The sequence below is a fragment of the Pogoniulus pusillus genome, chromosome 4, assembly GCF_015220805.1.
Source record: "Pogoniulus pusillus isolate bPogPus1 chromosome 4, bPogPus1.pri, whole genome shotgun sequence".
NCBI classification, from domain to species: domain Eukaryota; kingdom Metazoa; phylum Chordata; class Aves; order Piciformes; family Lybiidae; genus Pogoniulus; species Pogoniulus pusillus.
The window spans coordinates 6,624,671-6,641,213 of record NC_087267.1 but is presented as its reverse complement, the minus strand read 5'-3'; the positions used below and the strand labels follow the sequence as shown (position 1 = coordinate 6,641,213).

General features: G+C 40.3%; 1 protein-coding gene across 4 annotated transcripts in view; it reads left to right on the top strand.

Annotated features, from left to right (window-relative positions):
• The window catches only part of ST7 (suppression of tumorigenicity 7), a 160,615-nt gene that overhangs the window by 72,232 nt on the left and 71,840 nt on the right, over positions 1–16,543 (top strand). For all 4 annotated transcript variants that reach the window (XM_064142074.1, XM_064142075.1, XM_064142076.1 and 1 more), the window contains exon 2: positions 13,846–13,928. In XM_064142074.1, coding sequence (XP_063998144.1) covers positions 13,846–13,928 — 83 coding nt within the window. The remainder of the gene's footprint in view (positions 1–13,845; positions 13,929–16,543) is intronic.

Genomic DNA, 16,543 nt, shown 5'->3' with positions numbered 1-16,543 from the left:
GCCTCATCCAGTCTTTTCTTGAACACCTCCAGGGATGGTGCCTCCACCACCTCCCTGGGCAGCCCATTCCAATGCCAATCACTCTCTCTGGCAAGAACTTCCTCCTAACATCCAGCCTATACTTTCCCTGGCACAACTTGAGACTGTGTCCCCTTGTTCTATTGGTGGTTGCCTGGGAGAAGAGGCCAACCCCCACCTGGCTACAATGTCCCTTCAGGTAGTTGTAGACAGCAATGAGGTCCCCCCTGAGCCTCCTCTTCTCCAGGCTAAACACCCCCAGCTCCCTCAGTCTCTCCTCATAGGGTTTGTGTTCCAGGCCCCTCACCAGCTTTGTTGCTCTTCTCTGGACATGTTCCAGCACCTCAACATCTCTCTTGAATTGAGGGGCCCAGAACTGGACACAGGACTCAAGGTGTGGCCTGACCAGTGCTGAGTACAGGGGAAGAATAACCTCCCTTGTCTTACTGGCCACATTGTTCCTGATACAGGCCAGGATGCCATTGGCTCTCTTGGCCACCTGGGCACACTGCTGGCTCATCTTCAGCTACTCTCTAACAGTACCCCCAGGTCCCTTTCTGCCTGGCTGCTCTCCAGCCACTCTGTCCCCAGCCTGTAGCACTGCTTGGAGTTGCTGTGGCCAAAGTGTAGAACCCTGCACTTGGCCTTGTTAAATCTCATCCCATTGTCCTCTGCCCACCCATCCAGCCTGCCATGGTCCTTCTGCAGGGCTCTCCTACCCAAGAAACTGTCTCAAGAGACTGGTAGACAATGGAAATTATATAGCACTTGTCACTGCTATGCTTTCTTTGGAATACTCCAAAAATGGAGGAGAAATTTCTCTAACTTGTATTCTTTTCCATTTGATGCAATTAAATGTGAGTCACTCAGTTTAAGAATGCTTTGAAGGGAAAAGCTGATTATTAGATACATAAGAATAATGAATCACTCAATGTAAAATTAATTTTTCCCTTCTTTTTGTGACACATTATCTAGACCATCAATAAAATAAATCCCCTGCCTCGTGGAAATTTATCATAGGTAGAAGTTTCTCATAGGAAAAAAACTGCATGAACACCCTATTGATTTTCTTAAGTAGGAAGCATGGATGAGTTTTCAATGATAGGGTAATGATATTAGCTATTACAGATCTCCAGAGACTTTTCATGAGGTTGCTGTTTCTAATTATGAAAATGTTTTCCAGTTTCTATTCCAAGAAGCACCTTGCAATTTCTAGAATGCAGAGATCAGCATCTTAGGGGCTCTTAAAATAGATGTGCTATGTACCGTGAGGCTATCCAGACTAGAATAGAAATGTCTGTATGTGTTTGAAATTAACATTCAGTTATGAATTATAAATATTCATTTTGATATTTTTATTAATAATATTAACCAACTCAGTAATTTATTTGGATTTTCAGTCAACAGGAAGTAGTTGCACCAAGGATGTTCATAAAAACATAATTAAACAGTTTAATCAATCAGAACTTGGAAAATAGGCATGCAAAACCAGGAAAATTCTAACCATGTTTATAGAGTCTTAGCATTAACTCTATGTTAATGAGTTAACATGTTAATTAACTCACATGTACTCACAACACTTTGGTCCCTGAGTAAGTTTCCTGTACAAAGATGCTTGCAAAACCCATTATAATGATCCCAGGGCAAAATACAAAATATTCCAGGCAGAGGGAAGGAAAGAAGAACTGAGTTGCTACTTCTGAGCTACTGCAACCTGCAAACATGTGGCACTAGCATCATTGCTCTGGCCAACGAATTCAAAGCTTTATGCTTTTTGTGACCACGCAGGCATGTTGAGGGGCAGCAGACGACACCTGACACATGGTGCTAAGCCCCTACCCCTCAAGGCATTGCTGGGGCCAAACCCTCCATTGTTTGCTCATCTACTCGCAGACCTGTAACAGGAGAGCAAGGGGTAAACCATCCTGGCAGGATTTGTGGTTCCCCAGGACACTGTAATAGAACATTTCTCCAGAATGGTATTTTTAAATATATCTGCAAAATAGCAAGCATTTTAGCCAAGAAGCAAATCTCAGACATATTTTCTCACTGTTTTTCATTGGTGGCATGTTTGGGTTTTTTTTTTGTGATTTGTCTTTTGTAGGTCTATGAATGCAATGCACAAGCAGGGATGGGACATGTAACACTGCTCCTATGTGTAGGTTTAGTGCTCATATCAGAATCTGCCTGGAATAAAAGGAGGCACAAAAAGAGGCCTCAAGGCAGCAAAGGGTGCTTTGTTTCTGTGCCTTTGTCCCGGGTTAGGGTGGATCCTTCCCCCGGTTGAATAAACTCACCACAACACGGATTTTTTTTGTAAGTCTGGAAAAGGTGAAATTGTGTTTCCTATAATTTAAATATAACAGTATAAGAGAAATAAACTACTAAAGAAAAATAGTAACCTTAACAAAGATGGGGAAGGGGTCAAGCGGTAGCGAAGCAGCAAAGCAGCAGCAGCCAAAACAGCAGTGGGGGAAGATTAGCAGCGGGCGCAGCTGAAGCAGCAGAAGCCAGCAAGAGGAAAGAACAAGCTGTGCTTCTAGACATAAAGCTTTTGATGCTCCAATGAAATTATATTAACTTATCCATTGTTGCCATTATATGGCCTATCTCTAGAATGTTCACCTCTCCCCTACGTCTGAGCTAGAAATCTAGCTCAAACTGCCACAGCCTTTTTTTGTCTTAGCAGGGGAACAGCTCCTCTGAGAGAGGTTCTCAGATAATGGGAACTCATGGGATGTTTTCTCTTTTGTGGAATGCCAGTAGTTGGTGGTGAAAACTCTTTGCATGATTTCTCTCTAGAATAGATTAGCTTTTGTTGTCGAGGGCATTGGAATTAATGGCTGTGGCAAACCTATAGAGTACTCTTTAGGTAGCTAATGAACCAAAATCAAGATGATTTAATGGAGCCGATACCTCCCGGAGTGTTGCATGAAAGAAGAGTGCAAAACATACCCTGTTCCTTTGAGAGAACTGTGCTGATCTGGCATTTGGAACAAAAGCCATTAATTGTCTTAAATGACTCTAGATAATGAGGTTTAGTAATTGGCTTTTGTTTTAATACAGCTTTGAAAGGCTGAACCACACAAATCTGTGTAATTCCATAGAACAAGTGACAGTTAAGGTAGCAAGTAGGTTTGACTTCACAAGCGGTGCCTGTCCAAACTGAATAAAGCTGTCTCAGTTCAGTTACATGAATGATTAGTTGATACTAAGGATAATTTTAAAGTACAGATTTGTTTAAACACTTCAGGATGAAGAGAGAAAAATAAGGGGTGTTTTTTGCAACGCTTGGGTACATTTTTGCAATGAAAATTATTTTCAGTAGAGCCCAATTTAAGTCTTTAAATCATCTACCTGATAAACTGTGCAACATTTGTCCTCTGTAGAGTTCAATATATTTTTGCTTTCTCTTACAAGTTAGTATCTAAAAGAAGGTAGCAGGTGATACTCTGCAGTCACATAAGAGACCATTCTTATTTGATTGTAGTATCACTTCAGGATTCCCCTGGTTTTGATGGGGAAATTGCTGATACGCATGATGCTGGTATGTGTATGATTAGAGAAGGAAGCCTTTCCAATGTCTGGACTGGTTCTGCCTACCTCGTAGCATTGCATAGTGAAGGACCTGCACTGTCCAAGGTGCAGAAGGCAAGGACAGAGACTGGGAGAATGAAGATCTGCCTACTGTAAGAGAAGACCAGGTTCAAGACCATCTAATGAACCTGAAGATGCACAAGTCCATGGAACCTGGTGAGAGCCATCTGCAGGTTATAAGGGAATGAGTAGTTGAAGTTGCAAAGCCACTTTTCATCATATTTGAGAAGTCATGATGGTGTGGTGTGTGGTGAAGTTCCTGCTGAGTGGAAAATGGGGAAGCATAATCCTCATTTTCATAAAAGGACATAGAGAGGAGCTGGGGTACTGTAGGCCAGCCAGTCTCACCTCTCTGCCCAGTGAAATAATGGAGCAGATCCTCCTGAAGACTCTGCTAGGGCACACATAAATTGAGGAAGTGATTGGTGATAACTAACATGGCTTCACCAAGGGCAAATCATGCCTGAATAATTTGGTGGCTTTTATGATTGGGTCACAGCATTGGTGGATAAGGGCAGAGCAACTAATGTCATCTATCTGGACTTGTGCAAAGTGTTTGACACTGTCCTGTACCACATCCTGGTCTCTAAATTGGAAAGACATGGATTTGATGGATGGACCACTTGGTGTATAAGGAATTGGCTAGATGGCTGCTCTCAAATAGTTGAGGTCAATGTCTCAATGTCCAGATGGTGACAAGTGGAGTCCCTCAGGGATCAGTACTGGAACTCTTTTAACTATTTTGTTAGTGACATGGACAGTGGCATCGAGTGCAACCTCAGCAAGCTGGCTGATGGCATCAAGCTGTGTGGTGCAGCTTACATGCTGAAAGGAGGGGATGTTATCCAGAAGGACCGAGGCAGGCTGGAGACATGGGCCCATGCTAACCTCATGAAGTTCAAAAGGATGAGGTGCTAAATCCTGCACCTGTGTGGGTGTAATGCCAAGCACAAATACAGACTGAGTAACAAGTGGATTGACAGCAGTCCTGCAGGGAAGGACTTGGGGGTTTTGGTTGATGAGATGCTTGACACATTGCTTGGCAATATGTACTGGCAGTGCAAAAACCCAAATGGATCCTGGGCTGCATCAAAAGATGGATCATAGGATGTTAGGGGTTGGGAAGGACTCAAAGAGATTGAGTCCAACCCCCCTGCCAGAGCAGGACAATACTATCTAACACAGATCACAGAGGAACACATCCAGTCAGGCCTTGAAAGTCTCCAGAGAAGGAGACTCCACGACCTCCCAGGGGAGCCTGTTCCAGTGCTCTCGGACCCTTACAGTAAAGAAGTTCCCCTTGTGTTGATGTGGAACCTCTTTTGCTGCAATTTACACCCATTTCTCCTTGTCTTATCACAGGGATCAAGTGAAAAGAGCCTGTCCCGCCACTCCTGGCCAGCCTTCAGATACTTACAAACATTTATCAAATCCCCTCTAAGTCTTCTTTTCTCCAGGCTAAAAAGCCCCAATCCCCTCAGCCTCTCCTCATAAGCCATGCCCTCCTGTCCCCTAATCATCCTCGTAGCCCTCCGCTGGACCCTCTCCATCAGGTCAAGGGGGAGTCATTCTTTCCCTCTTCTCTCATGAAGCCTAACTGGAGTACTGGATCCAGCTCTTGAGCCCCCAGCACAAGAAAGGTCTGAATCTGTTGGAGAGTGTCCATAAGAGGGCCACAGAGGTGATCAGAAGGCTGGAGCACCTCTCCTGTGAGGACAGACTGAGGGAGTTGGGTCTGTTTAGCCTGGAGAAGAGAAGGCTCTGGGGAGACCTTATAGCAACCTTCCAGTACCCAGAGTGAGTCTACAAGAAAGCTGAGGAGGGACTGTTTGTAAGGGCATGTAGCGATAGGACACTGGGCAATAGTTTTGAACTACAGCAACGTAGATTTAGATTAGAAATGAGGAAGAAGTTCTTTAGTATGAGGATGGTAGAGCACTGGAACAGGTTGTCCAAAGAAGCTGCGGACACCTTATACCTGGAAGTGTTTAAGACCAGGCTAGATGAGGCTTTGAGAAACTTGTTCTAGTGTAAGGTGTCCCTTCCCATGCCAAGGGAGTTGGAATTAAATGATCTTAAAGGTCCCTTCAGACTCAAGTTATTCTATGAAATCCCTCATCACAACTCTGAGAGGGTGTTTGCTCATGCAGTGCAACACTGAAGTAAAATGTAAAACAAGGACTCATATGCTTCTTCAAACTAAAATCTGCTGGGAAGATGTAAAATGACAGCATTTCACATCAATTTGCAAGCAACCTGACTTTAGAAGAATTGAGGTTGACAGTGTTGCAAGAGATTTTGACAAAGAACCAAGCAACAGCCCAATTCTACACATGCACATCTCTAAAAATCTAAATATTGACATCTCTGCTCAGTATGTAATTTCTCATCCTTTGTGTCTCATTTGGCCCAGTTCCTCTCTTCAGCTTGTACATTATTAACACCAAGAGTCTGATTTTAGCATTAGGTCACTGTGATTGTCATAAAGAAATGCCCAGTAGTTCAGTGCCTGACAGCTAAGGCCTGTAAGGTCCCAGGAAATTTAAATCTCCCTACTTTTCTTTATATTTAAATAGAAATGCAGTGGGGGTGGTTGGTTTTGCTTGGTTGTTTGGGTGGGGGGTTTGGGGCATGTGTTTTGTTTGTTTGGGGGTTTTGTGTGTGTGGTTTTTGCTGCCAATAGACGAGGAAATATTGTTGTTCATGCAACAAGCTCTGCAATTAACAGGACATGTGTAATTAACTCGTGTCACCACTGTATTGTGAAAGCAAGAGGAACTGTCCCTGTCCCTTGGCTGGAGAACTATATGTCAGCAAATCAGCATTATAATAGCTGCTTTCCTGAGGGAAAGCTGATGGGTTCTACTCCATACTTTTATTCTTCCCAGTCCACAGGTAGAAAGTTCACGATCTCAGACCAACAGAATAGCAAAATACTGTGCTTGAGTGGAGCTATCCTATATAGTATTTAAATTCCTGTGAGAGTGTTTTTCTTGGGGTAGGTACAGTGCATCCTGTGCCTATAGTCCAGTCTGTCTGTTCCAGGGGAAAGTGTAGCAGCTGACTGTAGCAGGATATTCTGGGACAATATAGGTGGCAGTGAGGATCTTCAGTAGCATCTCGTGTTAAGATGCCTTAGTTTGTGAGACAAGGCTTTGGGGTGTATTTGACAGCAAAGAATGTCACTGACAGCATCTCTTCCTAGGTGACCAAAGCTGTTAGTTGTTGGTAGTCTTATTTCTCCTAGTGTAAAGATCCATCTTTTGCCAAAGTGAAAAATCAGCTTTATTTACATTCATGTTACACATAGCATTTCTTGTGTCTTTTTTTTTTTTTTTTGCTTTTACTGCTCTTGACTCTGTATTTATCTTTCTATACACATTTTTATTGCTATTTCATTTTTAAATTTTCTTCTAACTCATCTCTGTATTATGCTTGTCTATCTCTAATCTGGTTTTCTTTTCCCCTTTCCAAGTCATAATAGTGTCTAAGTGGGTTTGTATCTTCCAGATCTGGTCTCCTTGATTCATTTCTATGTCCTTATGCCCTCTGTTCAGTCATGACTCTTGTCTATTACCAGTTATGTTTCCCTATATATTATTCTCAGCGGGGATAAGTGATCTTAGTGTCCACAGGCTGAGTAGTTAGTGCACTCTGAAAGACACAAGATGTAAGTCCCATTAAAAGCTCCTGAACCAGCAGAGACTAATTTGGTAGGACTGAGCCAGTTTTTTAAACAGTCAAAAAACTTTTGGACATCATAACATTACTGTAGACCTGGTGTTGAAAAGGAGGCCAGCACTGATCAGTGTCATTTTGTTTTTCAGATATTTAATGCATTAAATTATTGAGGAGAATGACTACTTTGCATTTTTTTTAGCAATCCTCAGAAAGGGTTGTTTTGGAAAAGAGGGACTGAATTTGCTAAGATTTGTTTTGGTTTTCTGAGCTGGATATAATTTACTCAGTGGGCCACTGGGTCAAAAAGCAGAGAGAATGTTATTGTCATCTGTAGCCTTCAAAACTCTTAGTTTCTCAGTTACAAGTAAGTGAACTTGAATATTTTTTACCTGTCCTAGTACTGTATTATTGCCTTCCACTCTTTTATCTTTGGGCTGTGCTTTGCAGTTGAGAGCCTCTCCTGTAATGCTCACCATCTCTCCAAAACAGACTATCTCTAGTCACTCCCCCTTTTCACTGTGGTAAGGATATTTTGTTTGAAAGGGAAGACCTACATTTGTGATGCAGAAACATGAAAGAGAGTGTGGTGGTAGTCTTCAGTCCTGAAAGTTTTTATTTCACTACTTTGAAATATTTGTAAGGGCAGAATTTTCATTAGGTGCAACTATGTAGTTAAGCAGGGTTCATTATGTATCTGAAGTAATAGGTAGCTTTTGGCAGACCAGCGTTTTCTCTCACTTGGGCTCTGATTGAGCATTCTCTAAGAGCAATAGACAAACTTCACTAGTCATTAGCTTAGACTCCAGAGGTCTGACTGTGACTCTCATTCAGCCTCATGCTTTTTTAGCTGGTCGAACAAAGTGAGTGAGTAAGCGAGTGAGTACCTGGATTTCCTTGTGCCTAGCACTGGACACCAGCTGTTTCTGCCTGGAATGGCTACGTGTTTGTTTTCGAGTGACAATCGTTTTTTCAGCCTTCAAAACATCCACACACAAAGGCTTTATGAAAGGAAGTCAAATAGCATTCGCAGTAACTGAAAATCAAACTCACTCAGCAGCATTCTTAAGCTTTTGAATGCTTGCTTCTTCTTTGGTAATTTCTTTGAGAAGTCTGAAAAGTTAAAAAACATTTTGATAGTTTCCCAGGGGAAACTCTAGTAAATGGCCAAAGATTTTTTTTTTCTGAGACAATACCCCATGCTAGCTTTAAATCTGGTGGGGTTTGTATTTATATTGAGCTAGAGGCCATCATAGTATATAGTGCATAATTCAGCCTGACCCTGTCATGTTTTCCCAGAAGTGTATTATTAACATTCTTACAAGGGATGGATTGAAGGTTTGAAAAGGTTAAATAAATAGTTCAGTTAATGCCAAAACTATGCTGTGCTTTATACTCAGGGGAATGTTACATATATTTATTAAAAGAAGTTTATTGAACTTTGTTTTGCCTTCTTTGCTGACACTTTGGAAGAAGAGTTCTTCACTGCTGCAACAACTTTGAATTGAGTGGCTGCATTAAACCATGATGAGGCCCCTGTTAAACCAGTCACTGCCTTATACTCTGTACTATCTTTGAACACCAGCTTGAATGGATGGCTGCAGTGAAGAGAAGCTGAATTGCTGTGTCAAAGGTCTTCAAGGATTGGTTTCTTAGCTTGTTGCCCGTCTAAAGGATTTGGGGCTGTTTGCAGTGGTGTCACATGAATTTGCATTGGTCTGCATACCAAGCATATATGTGAGGTGGAGGCAGTGAAAATTTTAGGGACACATACATTTTAGCCATGAAAGCTTTAGAAACAGTAATACACTAGAAGGGGTCTGTGGCCATAAGCTTTTCTGTTTTCTGGCTATTAGCTCTTAGGAAAGCTACTACTGTACTTAGAAAACTGTCTCACTTGAAAGCGCAAAGATGCTGGCACAGAAGAGCTGTGCTTTCATGTGTATTTCAGTATAGTTGGATTGCTATGTTTGATCTTTAATTCTGGGTCTTCAATGCATCTTTTTATTTGTACAAAGTTAGTGACACATTTAATTTTATCTGTATTTTATGGTAACATTCTGCTCAGGGAATAATTTTTCCTTTTAGAAGCGTCATAAATGATGCAGTCCCGTCTTAGCTGGATCTGTTTGTGTCTATGATTTATGTAACACTGCTATAAAACTATTATTTGCACCTTAACTGTGCAAGCTGCACAGCCTGACATTCAGAAGTAGGTAATGGGATAGTCATTTTTGTAGATCCACATATGGGAATAGCAGACTCCCTCCCCTAATGGTCTTCTAATGTAATTAACTGATACAGCAGCAAAATGGTATTTTGAGCAGGTTAACTCCAGTATTTCCATCCTACTGTAGTTCCTCTCTCACTTGAAATCTAAATGCCTCAATTCCTTGAAGAAATTTGCAAATCAGCACAGTGTTTTATTACCTTGTGTAATATATTTTATGTGATTCAAGGATTTTGTAGCTTGAAAAAAAAATGTGCATTTTCCTCTCTTGTTTATTATCATGTTCAGAATGAATCAAGAAGAATGAACTGGCATCAGCTTTCAAGAACATTTCAGTTGCCTCTTTTGATTAGCCTCAACAGGGAATATTTGCTTGCCTGCTTTTTGAGATTGTCTGCCATGAATTGAATGGGATGTAAACTCATCTCTTGTGAGTGTGCATAGTTAACAGTGAAAACTGTTCCTTCCCTAGATATTATACAACAGGTTGGAACAATTTGGCAATGTAACATAGGCACTTTTGGAAATGTAAGTAGTGCCTTATTCTGGATGACTGAAGTGTGATTAAAATGAAACCAATTAAGCAAAAGGGTATTCTTAAAGCCAGGAGCCTCTAAGAAGCAGACATGCTTGGCTTGTTTAGACAGCATTTGGAGGTCATGAGGGCTTTCTTTCAAAAAAAAACAAGCTGTATTGTGTATTCTATCTTTTCTATTAACATACCTAAAATAAACCCCCCATTATCAAAACACTGTGGAAACAATAATTTCTAATTAGTTGGCACTGTAGGAATATCAGGCAAGTTTCTTTCTCTAGGTACTCATCAGATGCCAGACAAGAGGTGACACTCCAAACTAAATAACTGAACCATCTTCCTTTTGTGGACAGAAATAATTAGGCATACAGTGGCATGTTAGGAATTAAGACAGAAGAACACACAGTACCACCTTTTGCTGGTGCTTCTACTTGGCTTCTTTATTCTGCTTTCACCTTCTGCTATATCTTCAATTCTTATTTCTCAGAAACTCTCTCTTCAATCCTGCTACTTCATCAAATGGAAATAGAGAAGAAAAATACTACTATTCAAATTCAGGCAGGTGGACACTTTGGTTATCTAATGGATCTAGTGTGCTGCAACAAACTGAAGGAAACCTGATCCCAGTACATAATGGAGACACTGGATGTGATAGTGATTCTCTGGTGTCAGAATACAGACTGCAAAGAAATGCCTCCTTCTGGATAATGTCATACATAAAATAACCACAAATTAGCTTGATTTTTACTTTTGGGATTAATATTATGAGAACTAGGCCTTGATACATTTTCCACCAAAACAATGACTGCATTCTCATTCACTTCAGAATAAAAATGGTCTGATCACAGATCCTCTAGTGCTTACTTTTATTGGTTTGGAGATATTTTTTTCTTATTAGGAAGTGTTTGCTTTTGTTGATAATATTTATGGAGACAAAGAGACTAGGAGGGTAGTCAATAATTGGTGGAAGTTGTTAGTTTTCATAATGGAACACGAGGCTCTTAGATTTAATTAGTGGAAAGAAGAATGGCAGAGAACTAGGGAGATATAGGCTATATAAGCAACTCTGGTAGATGAGTACAGCTGCAGCAAATCAAGTGAGCTATTCTAGTCAGCTGGGAGTCTGGCCCATAGAATCTAAAAGCATCATACCTGTTCACCTTACCAGTTCTCATGACTAAGCTGTAAAAAGCAAAGAGTTGTGGTAGCCTATAGTAAAGAGCGAAAAGGAGCACCAATGCATGTGCAAACAAGGAGTAAAGCAGTGATACTGGTGCAGAGGACAGAAAAACAAAATCCTCTCTCCACTCAGGTCTGAGGGTTTGTCTATAAATCAGTATACACTGCAAAAGTGTGGAGACAAAAAAAACCCAACAGCCTTTCTGAAGAGCCTCATTTGTTCTACTGCATTCATGAGCTCCACGGAGTTCCTTTGAGAGGGCTCTTATAAATGCAGACACATTTCCCAAAACAAATTGTATTGATGCCAGTCAGTAAGGCTATGTCATCACTGCTTAAGAAACTTTGTTCTTTGCAGCATTTCTTAGTGAAACAGGCAACAGGAATTTACAGCAAATAGACTATATCCTTGTTCAATGGGTATCTTCAAGTCGAATCTTCTAAAACACAGGAGTCTTAGGCAGCTTCACAGCTTCAGAAATGTATTCTATTTTAATAAGAAAAATCCCAACATTCTGTGAACTGTGAAACTATGACAGGAACAGAAGAGAAAGCATTTCCATAAAGCTGCCTACTGCCTGGCTTTTCACATTATTGTTGGCACTGTATCAGCACTGTGCTACATGGGGAACATGGACATCTATATCCCAGCGTAGCATATTCTCTCCCAGGACTATCTTGACCTAAGCACAGGAAGTAATTTCACTGGCAATCTGAAATTTCCCCAGTGACACAATTTGATTATGTCTCTGGCTTATGTTTGCATTCCAGAATGAGAAATGTTTCTTAAAGGGCTCAGGGGTGGTTTGTGAAGCCAGAGCTATTTCAGTCTCTCCATTCCTCTTCTTAGTAGGTACTGCAGCTGGAGAAAGCAGCAACTGCTATTTCAAAGTCAGATTGTATTAGAAATGATAAATAAGGAAAAAAGAATGTGAATGAGAAAAAAAGAAATAAGATGTTACAAAATCCCAACTACTGAGCCAAAGCTGCTATAAAACAGTGTATCTGTGCTGCACACAGTAAAGTTTGGGACGTGATGGTGATTTACACTAGCTGAGAATCTGGCATCCAAGTCACTTGTGAAAGAAAATACATGGAGAAATTATAAAGCTACCAAACTAGTTCTTTATTATATCAGTTTGATGCTTAATGCCACTCCAGCAGAGCAGAAAATGATACTTTTATTTTAACAGTTTATGGCTTTTTCAAGGAAAAAAAAAAAAAAAAGGCAGAAAATGTGCAGCCAAAACCCAAACAAAGCAGCCACATTTCAGGGTTTCAGTCTCTTCTAGTGATGCATTTCAGGAAAATAATTTTCTGTTATACTGGTCTTGGAAAATTAATCACACATTTGATGATTTGTATCCTGCTGTTGTCTGTCCTTCAATTTTGGCTCCATATTATTTAATTTCAGTAAGCATCATTTACAAAAGGAACAGAATGAACTGAGAGCCTCCCACATACATATTCAGATCTTTTATCAGTGGTTTTTAAAGACTGTTTGGTAGTCTGTTACAAGCCTTTAACTTCACCTGCTATCTGTTGTCAGTATATATTATTTATATATATATATATATTTATATACATACACATGTATGTATGTATTTGTGTATATACATATGAGAAGTACTTCAGCACTGGTTAAGGATCAGTAAGGTTTTTCACAGAAGACATTCTAACCCTCCACGTAGTATAAAGGAGTTATGTTTTCATTTGTGGAAGATGGAGGTGATGAAAAGTTAAGAATTTAATTATACAGAATTTATTGGGAGAAATCCACTTCTCTTCAGTTGCTTCTATAGAGTGTTCCAAAACCTATAAAGAGATTGTTTTGGTCTCTTAAGTCTATAGATCTTTTTTTTTTTAGGGAGGATTGAGCATGACTACTTGAAATTCTTTCAGCAGTTTCCAAATCGTGATATAATTTGAAGAGCCCTTTGAATTTCCAGAAGCCCGTGTAGATAGAATTGCCATTCCTTGCAACCTGTCTGGCTTTGTCTCTGCCCTACATTCCAGATACTCTAGAAAGCAATCATGATTTTCACCCCTCATTTTCCCAAAGCCAGTTAGGTCTTTTCCTAATCTGTTTTGTGCATTTATTCACTGTTATCAACCTATGTAGTTCATCACCTTTAACACAGTAGAATTGGTTGGGAAAATGCTAGTATCCAGATAGTTTCAACAAGATCATGCAGGACATTGAGACAATTGTTGAAAGCAGGACATGAAGCTTAAACCCTAAGATTTCTAACTGCAATGGGCAGACAATAAAATACCTTATTTCTATCCAGAGGATTCCTGAAACTGACTGGAGTAGGAAAAACATAAATACGCATGTAATTGTTTTCCAGTACCTTGTGATTGACTCTGTTGGAAAAGAAAAACATTGCCTGTGTCAGTCTGATGTTCTGCTTTATCAAATCTTCGGCAGATAGAACAAGATGTTCTTTAAATTGTTGTGTGGTTTTTTGGGGGTGTGGTTGGTGGATTTTACCAGAATTAGGGTAAAAACTTACCTGAAGTTGAAAAGCAATTGAGAGGAGGAGATGACACGTGTGAAGAATACGTCCTGCTCTCATACTCATGGTTTCTTCTCCTTTCTTTTCAGTGAGTATGTTTTTGAACACGTTAACACCCAAGTTCTACGTTGCCCTGACAGGCACCTCCTCATTAATCTCGGGACTTATTTTGGTAAGTACTGCATATATTAATACTACTCTACAAGTGTACCTTATTATCCAGAAAGATATTTCAGGCTTTATTCACGTTAATAGCTGTCTTTTTTTGTTTGGTTGGTTTGTTGTGGGTGCGAGTTTGGTTTTGGTTTTAAACTTACTGCAGTCCATAAAATTTGTACTTTGTTACTTGTACTTCTCTTTTTCTGTAGGAACATTTTAAAAACTGTTTCAGTACTGTGTATCTTTGAAGGAAAAATTATCAAGGGCAATATATCCCACTAAGAACCCTGTAGTAATTCACAGTTAAGTGTCTGCAGCTTAAGTGTTTCCATCAACGAGTACTACAGAAGTAAAAAGAACAGGAGCAGAGGTAGCAACTATCTCAGCTTGGCATGGTCCTTTTAGAAAGTTATGGCAGGACTTGCTAGAGACATAGCAAGCAGAATATTAGCAATCAACCCAGTTCTAGTCCCAGGGTTCCAAGGAATAGTTATTTCAGATCTTCACTTTAAAAATCTTTCTCAACACATATCAGCCTACTCACTTAAAGGTTTGAAGAGTATTTTAAACCATTTAATATCCTGTCTTCCCATATGTAATCCCTGAGGGTTTCATAGTACAACACTGATGCAGTGGAGTGAATCATGATACCATTACAGTTCAGGAGTACAAAGCAGAGCATTTGCTCTTCAGAGAAACAAATGGAGGTAAAAAAAGCTAAGAATCTGCATTATGTACTTAGGAAATTATGCTTATACTGAACTGTTGTTACCTCACTGCTGAGAGCTGGCTTTCTACTCACACAGACAGAATAGAATAGAATAGAATAGAATAGAATAGAATAGAATAGAATAGAATAGAATAGAATAGAATAGAATAATTTCAGTTGAAAGGGACCTACAACAGTTATCTAGACCAATTGCCTGATCACTTCAGGACTGACCAAAAGTTAAAAAATTATTAGTAAGGGCATTGTCCAGATGCCCATTAAACATTGACAGGCATAGGTCATTCACCACCTCTCTAGGAATCTTATTCCACTGTTTGACCACTCTCTCAGTAAAGAAATGCCTCCTAATGTACAGCCTAAACTTCTCCTGGTGCAGCTTTGAACCATTGCTATGTATCCTGTCACTGGATACCACAGAGAGGAGATCAGCACCTCCCTCTCCCTACTTCCTGTCTTCAGGCTACAGTTCTTTGTTTTAGCCTTGTTTGGTCAATTTGTCTTATGTCCTTTGTGTGAAAACAAGTTGTACACTTCTGCAGTCTGCTGGATACAAGCTGCAGGCTGTCCCTCACCGTACCCAACTAGATATGTAATCGGGAGACCAATTTTAGGAGTGTAGTTGCTGTAGTGGTAAGCAGAGAGTGATAGACGCAGCTAAGGGCTGGTTCACATCAACTCCAATCTACTGACCTCAGAGAAGCCTGAAAGCTACTAGGATCCTATCTAAACTGTATCAGTTTGGTGCATGAAATCTGCACCTCTCACTTCCACATTGGCTGTAGCTGATGCAAAGAAATGGTATCCTTAACTCCTGAATGCCTGTGAGGCTCATTGCTTTGATGAGTTCAGGTATAAAGTATCAGGTGCACTGCTGCTGTGCTTTTCTCTGGGGTTTCCTTCTAGCAGATGGTAATTACTTAATGTCTGCACCTTGGGCATTCATTATCCATATATGGATTGAGCCCCAAAGCACAGGACAGAGCTCCAGTGACATCAGCAGGTGTTTCAGAACACATACAGAAGCCAGATCTGCAAGATTTGGATTCAGTTCAGCACAATTCACTCTAGTGCATGGAAGGAAAATACTGAATATTACATTCAGTATTGTTGATCAGAAAAAGGAAACATCTAAAAGGCCAGGTCCCACTGCCAATATGAAAAGGAATGAGTGAAATACATGGGTTCCACAGCCACAATTTGGTGTTTGTAGTTGGAGAGGGCAGACAGCAGGAGGAGGTGGCAAGAAAAAAGACAGGTTTTGCCCTATGGAAATTATACCTTGCAGAATAAAAGAGGAACAAAAAACCCTCAAGAGAGACTAAATAATCTATAACTAAATTCTGTGTATAGCATGATTGCAGATCTAGGTATATTTTGTACTGTAGTCATGAAGGCAATTTCTGAGGAATAAGCTCAGTAGGTGACTTGTAAGCAAGAAATTTCCAAGTGTTGTACTTGGATGGAAGGTGTAAGAAGGAAGTGGCAAGGAGTGTATTTAAATCTGTGCTATGCAAAAGAAGGGAAAGGGCACCTAATAGAAGCATTCCAAGAAGAGAGTGAGTCTAAATTCACTAAATGTTGTATGACCAAGTCCATTATGAACAAGCTGAAGGAACAGTGAAGTGGTACAGATGTAGACATAAACTGAAAGAAGATTGAAAGCTTTTTTTGTGGACCTTCACCACTGCTGTCAGTAGCTGTTTGCTGTTCATGCATCACCATCCTAAATGTGCAAAAGACATATAGGCCAGATAGGTACCCTAGACTGTAGGGACTGGTGTCAGTGCTGAGAGGAATATGTGGTCTGTAAATTAGATGATGGAAAATGAGCTCAGCAGAAATAGTCATTGAAAGAAGAAACTGCAAGATGAACAGTCTATGCATCAGGAAATACAGCA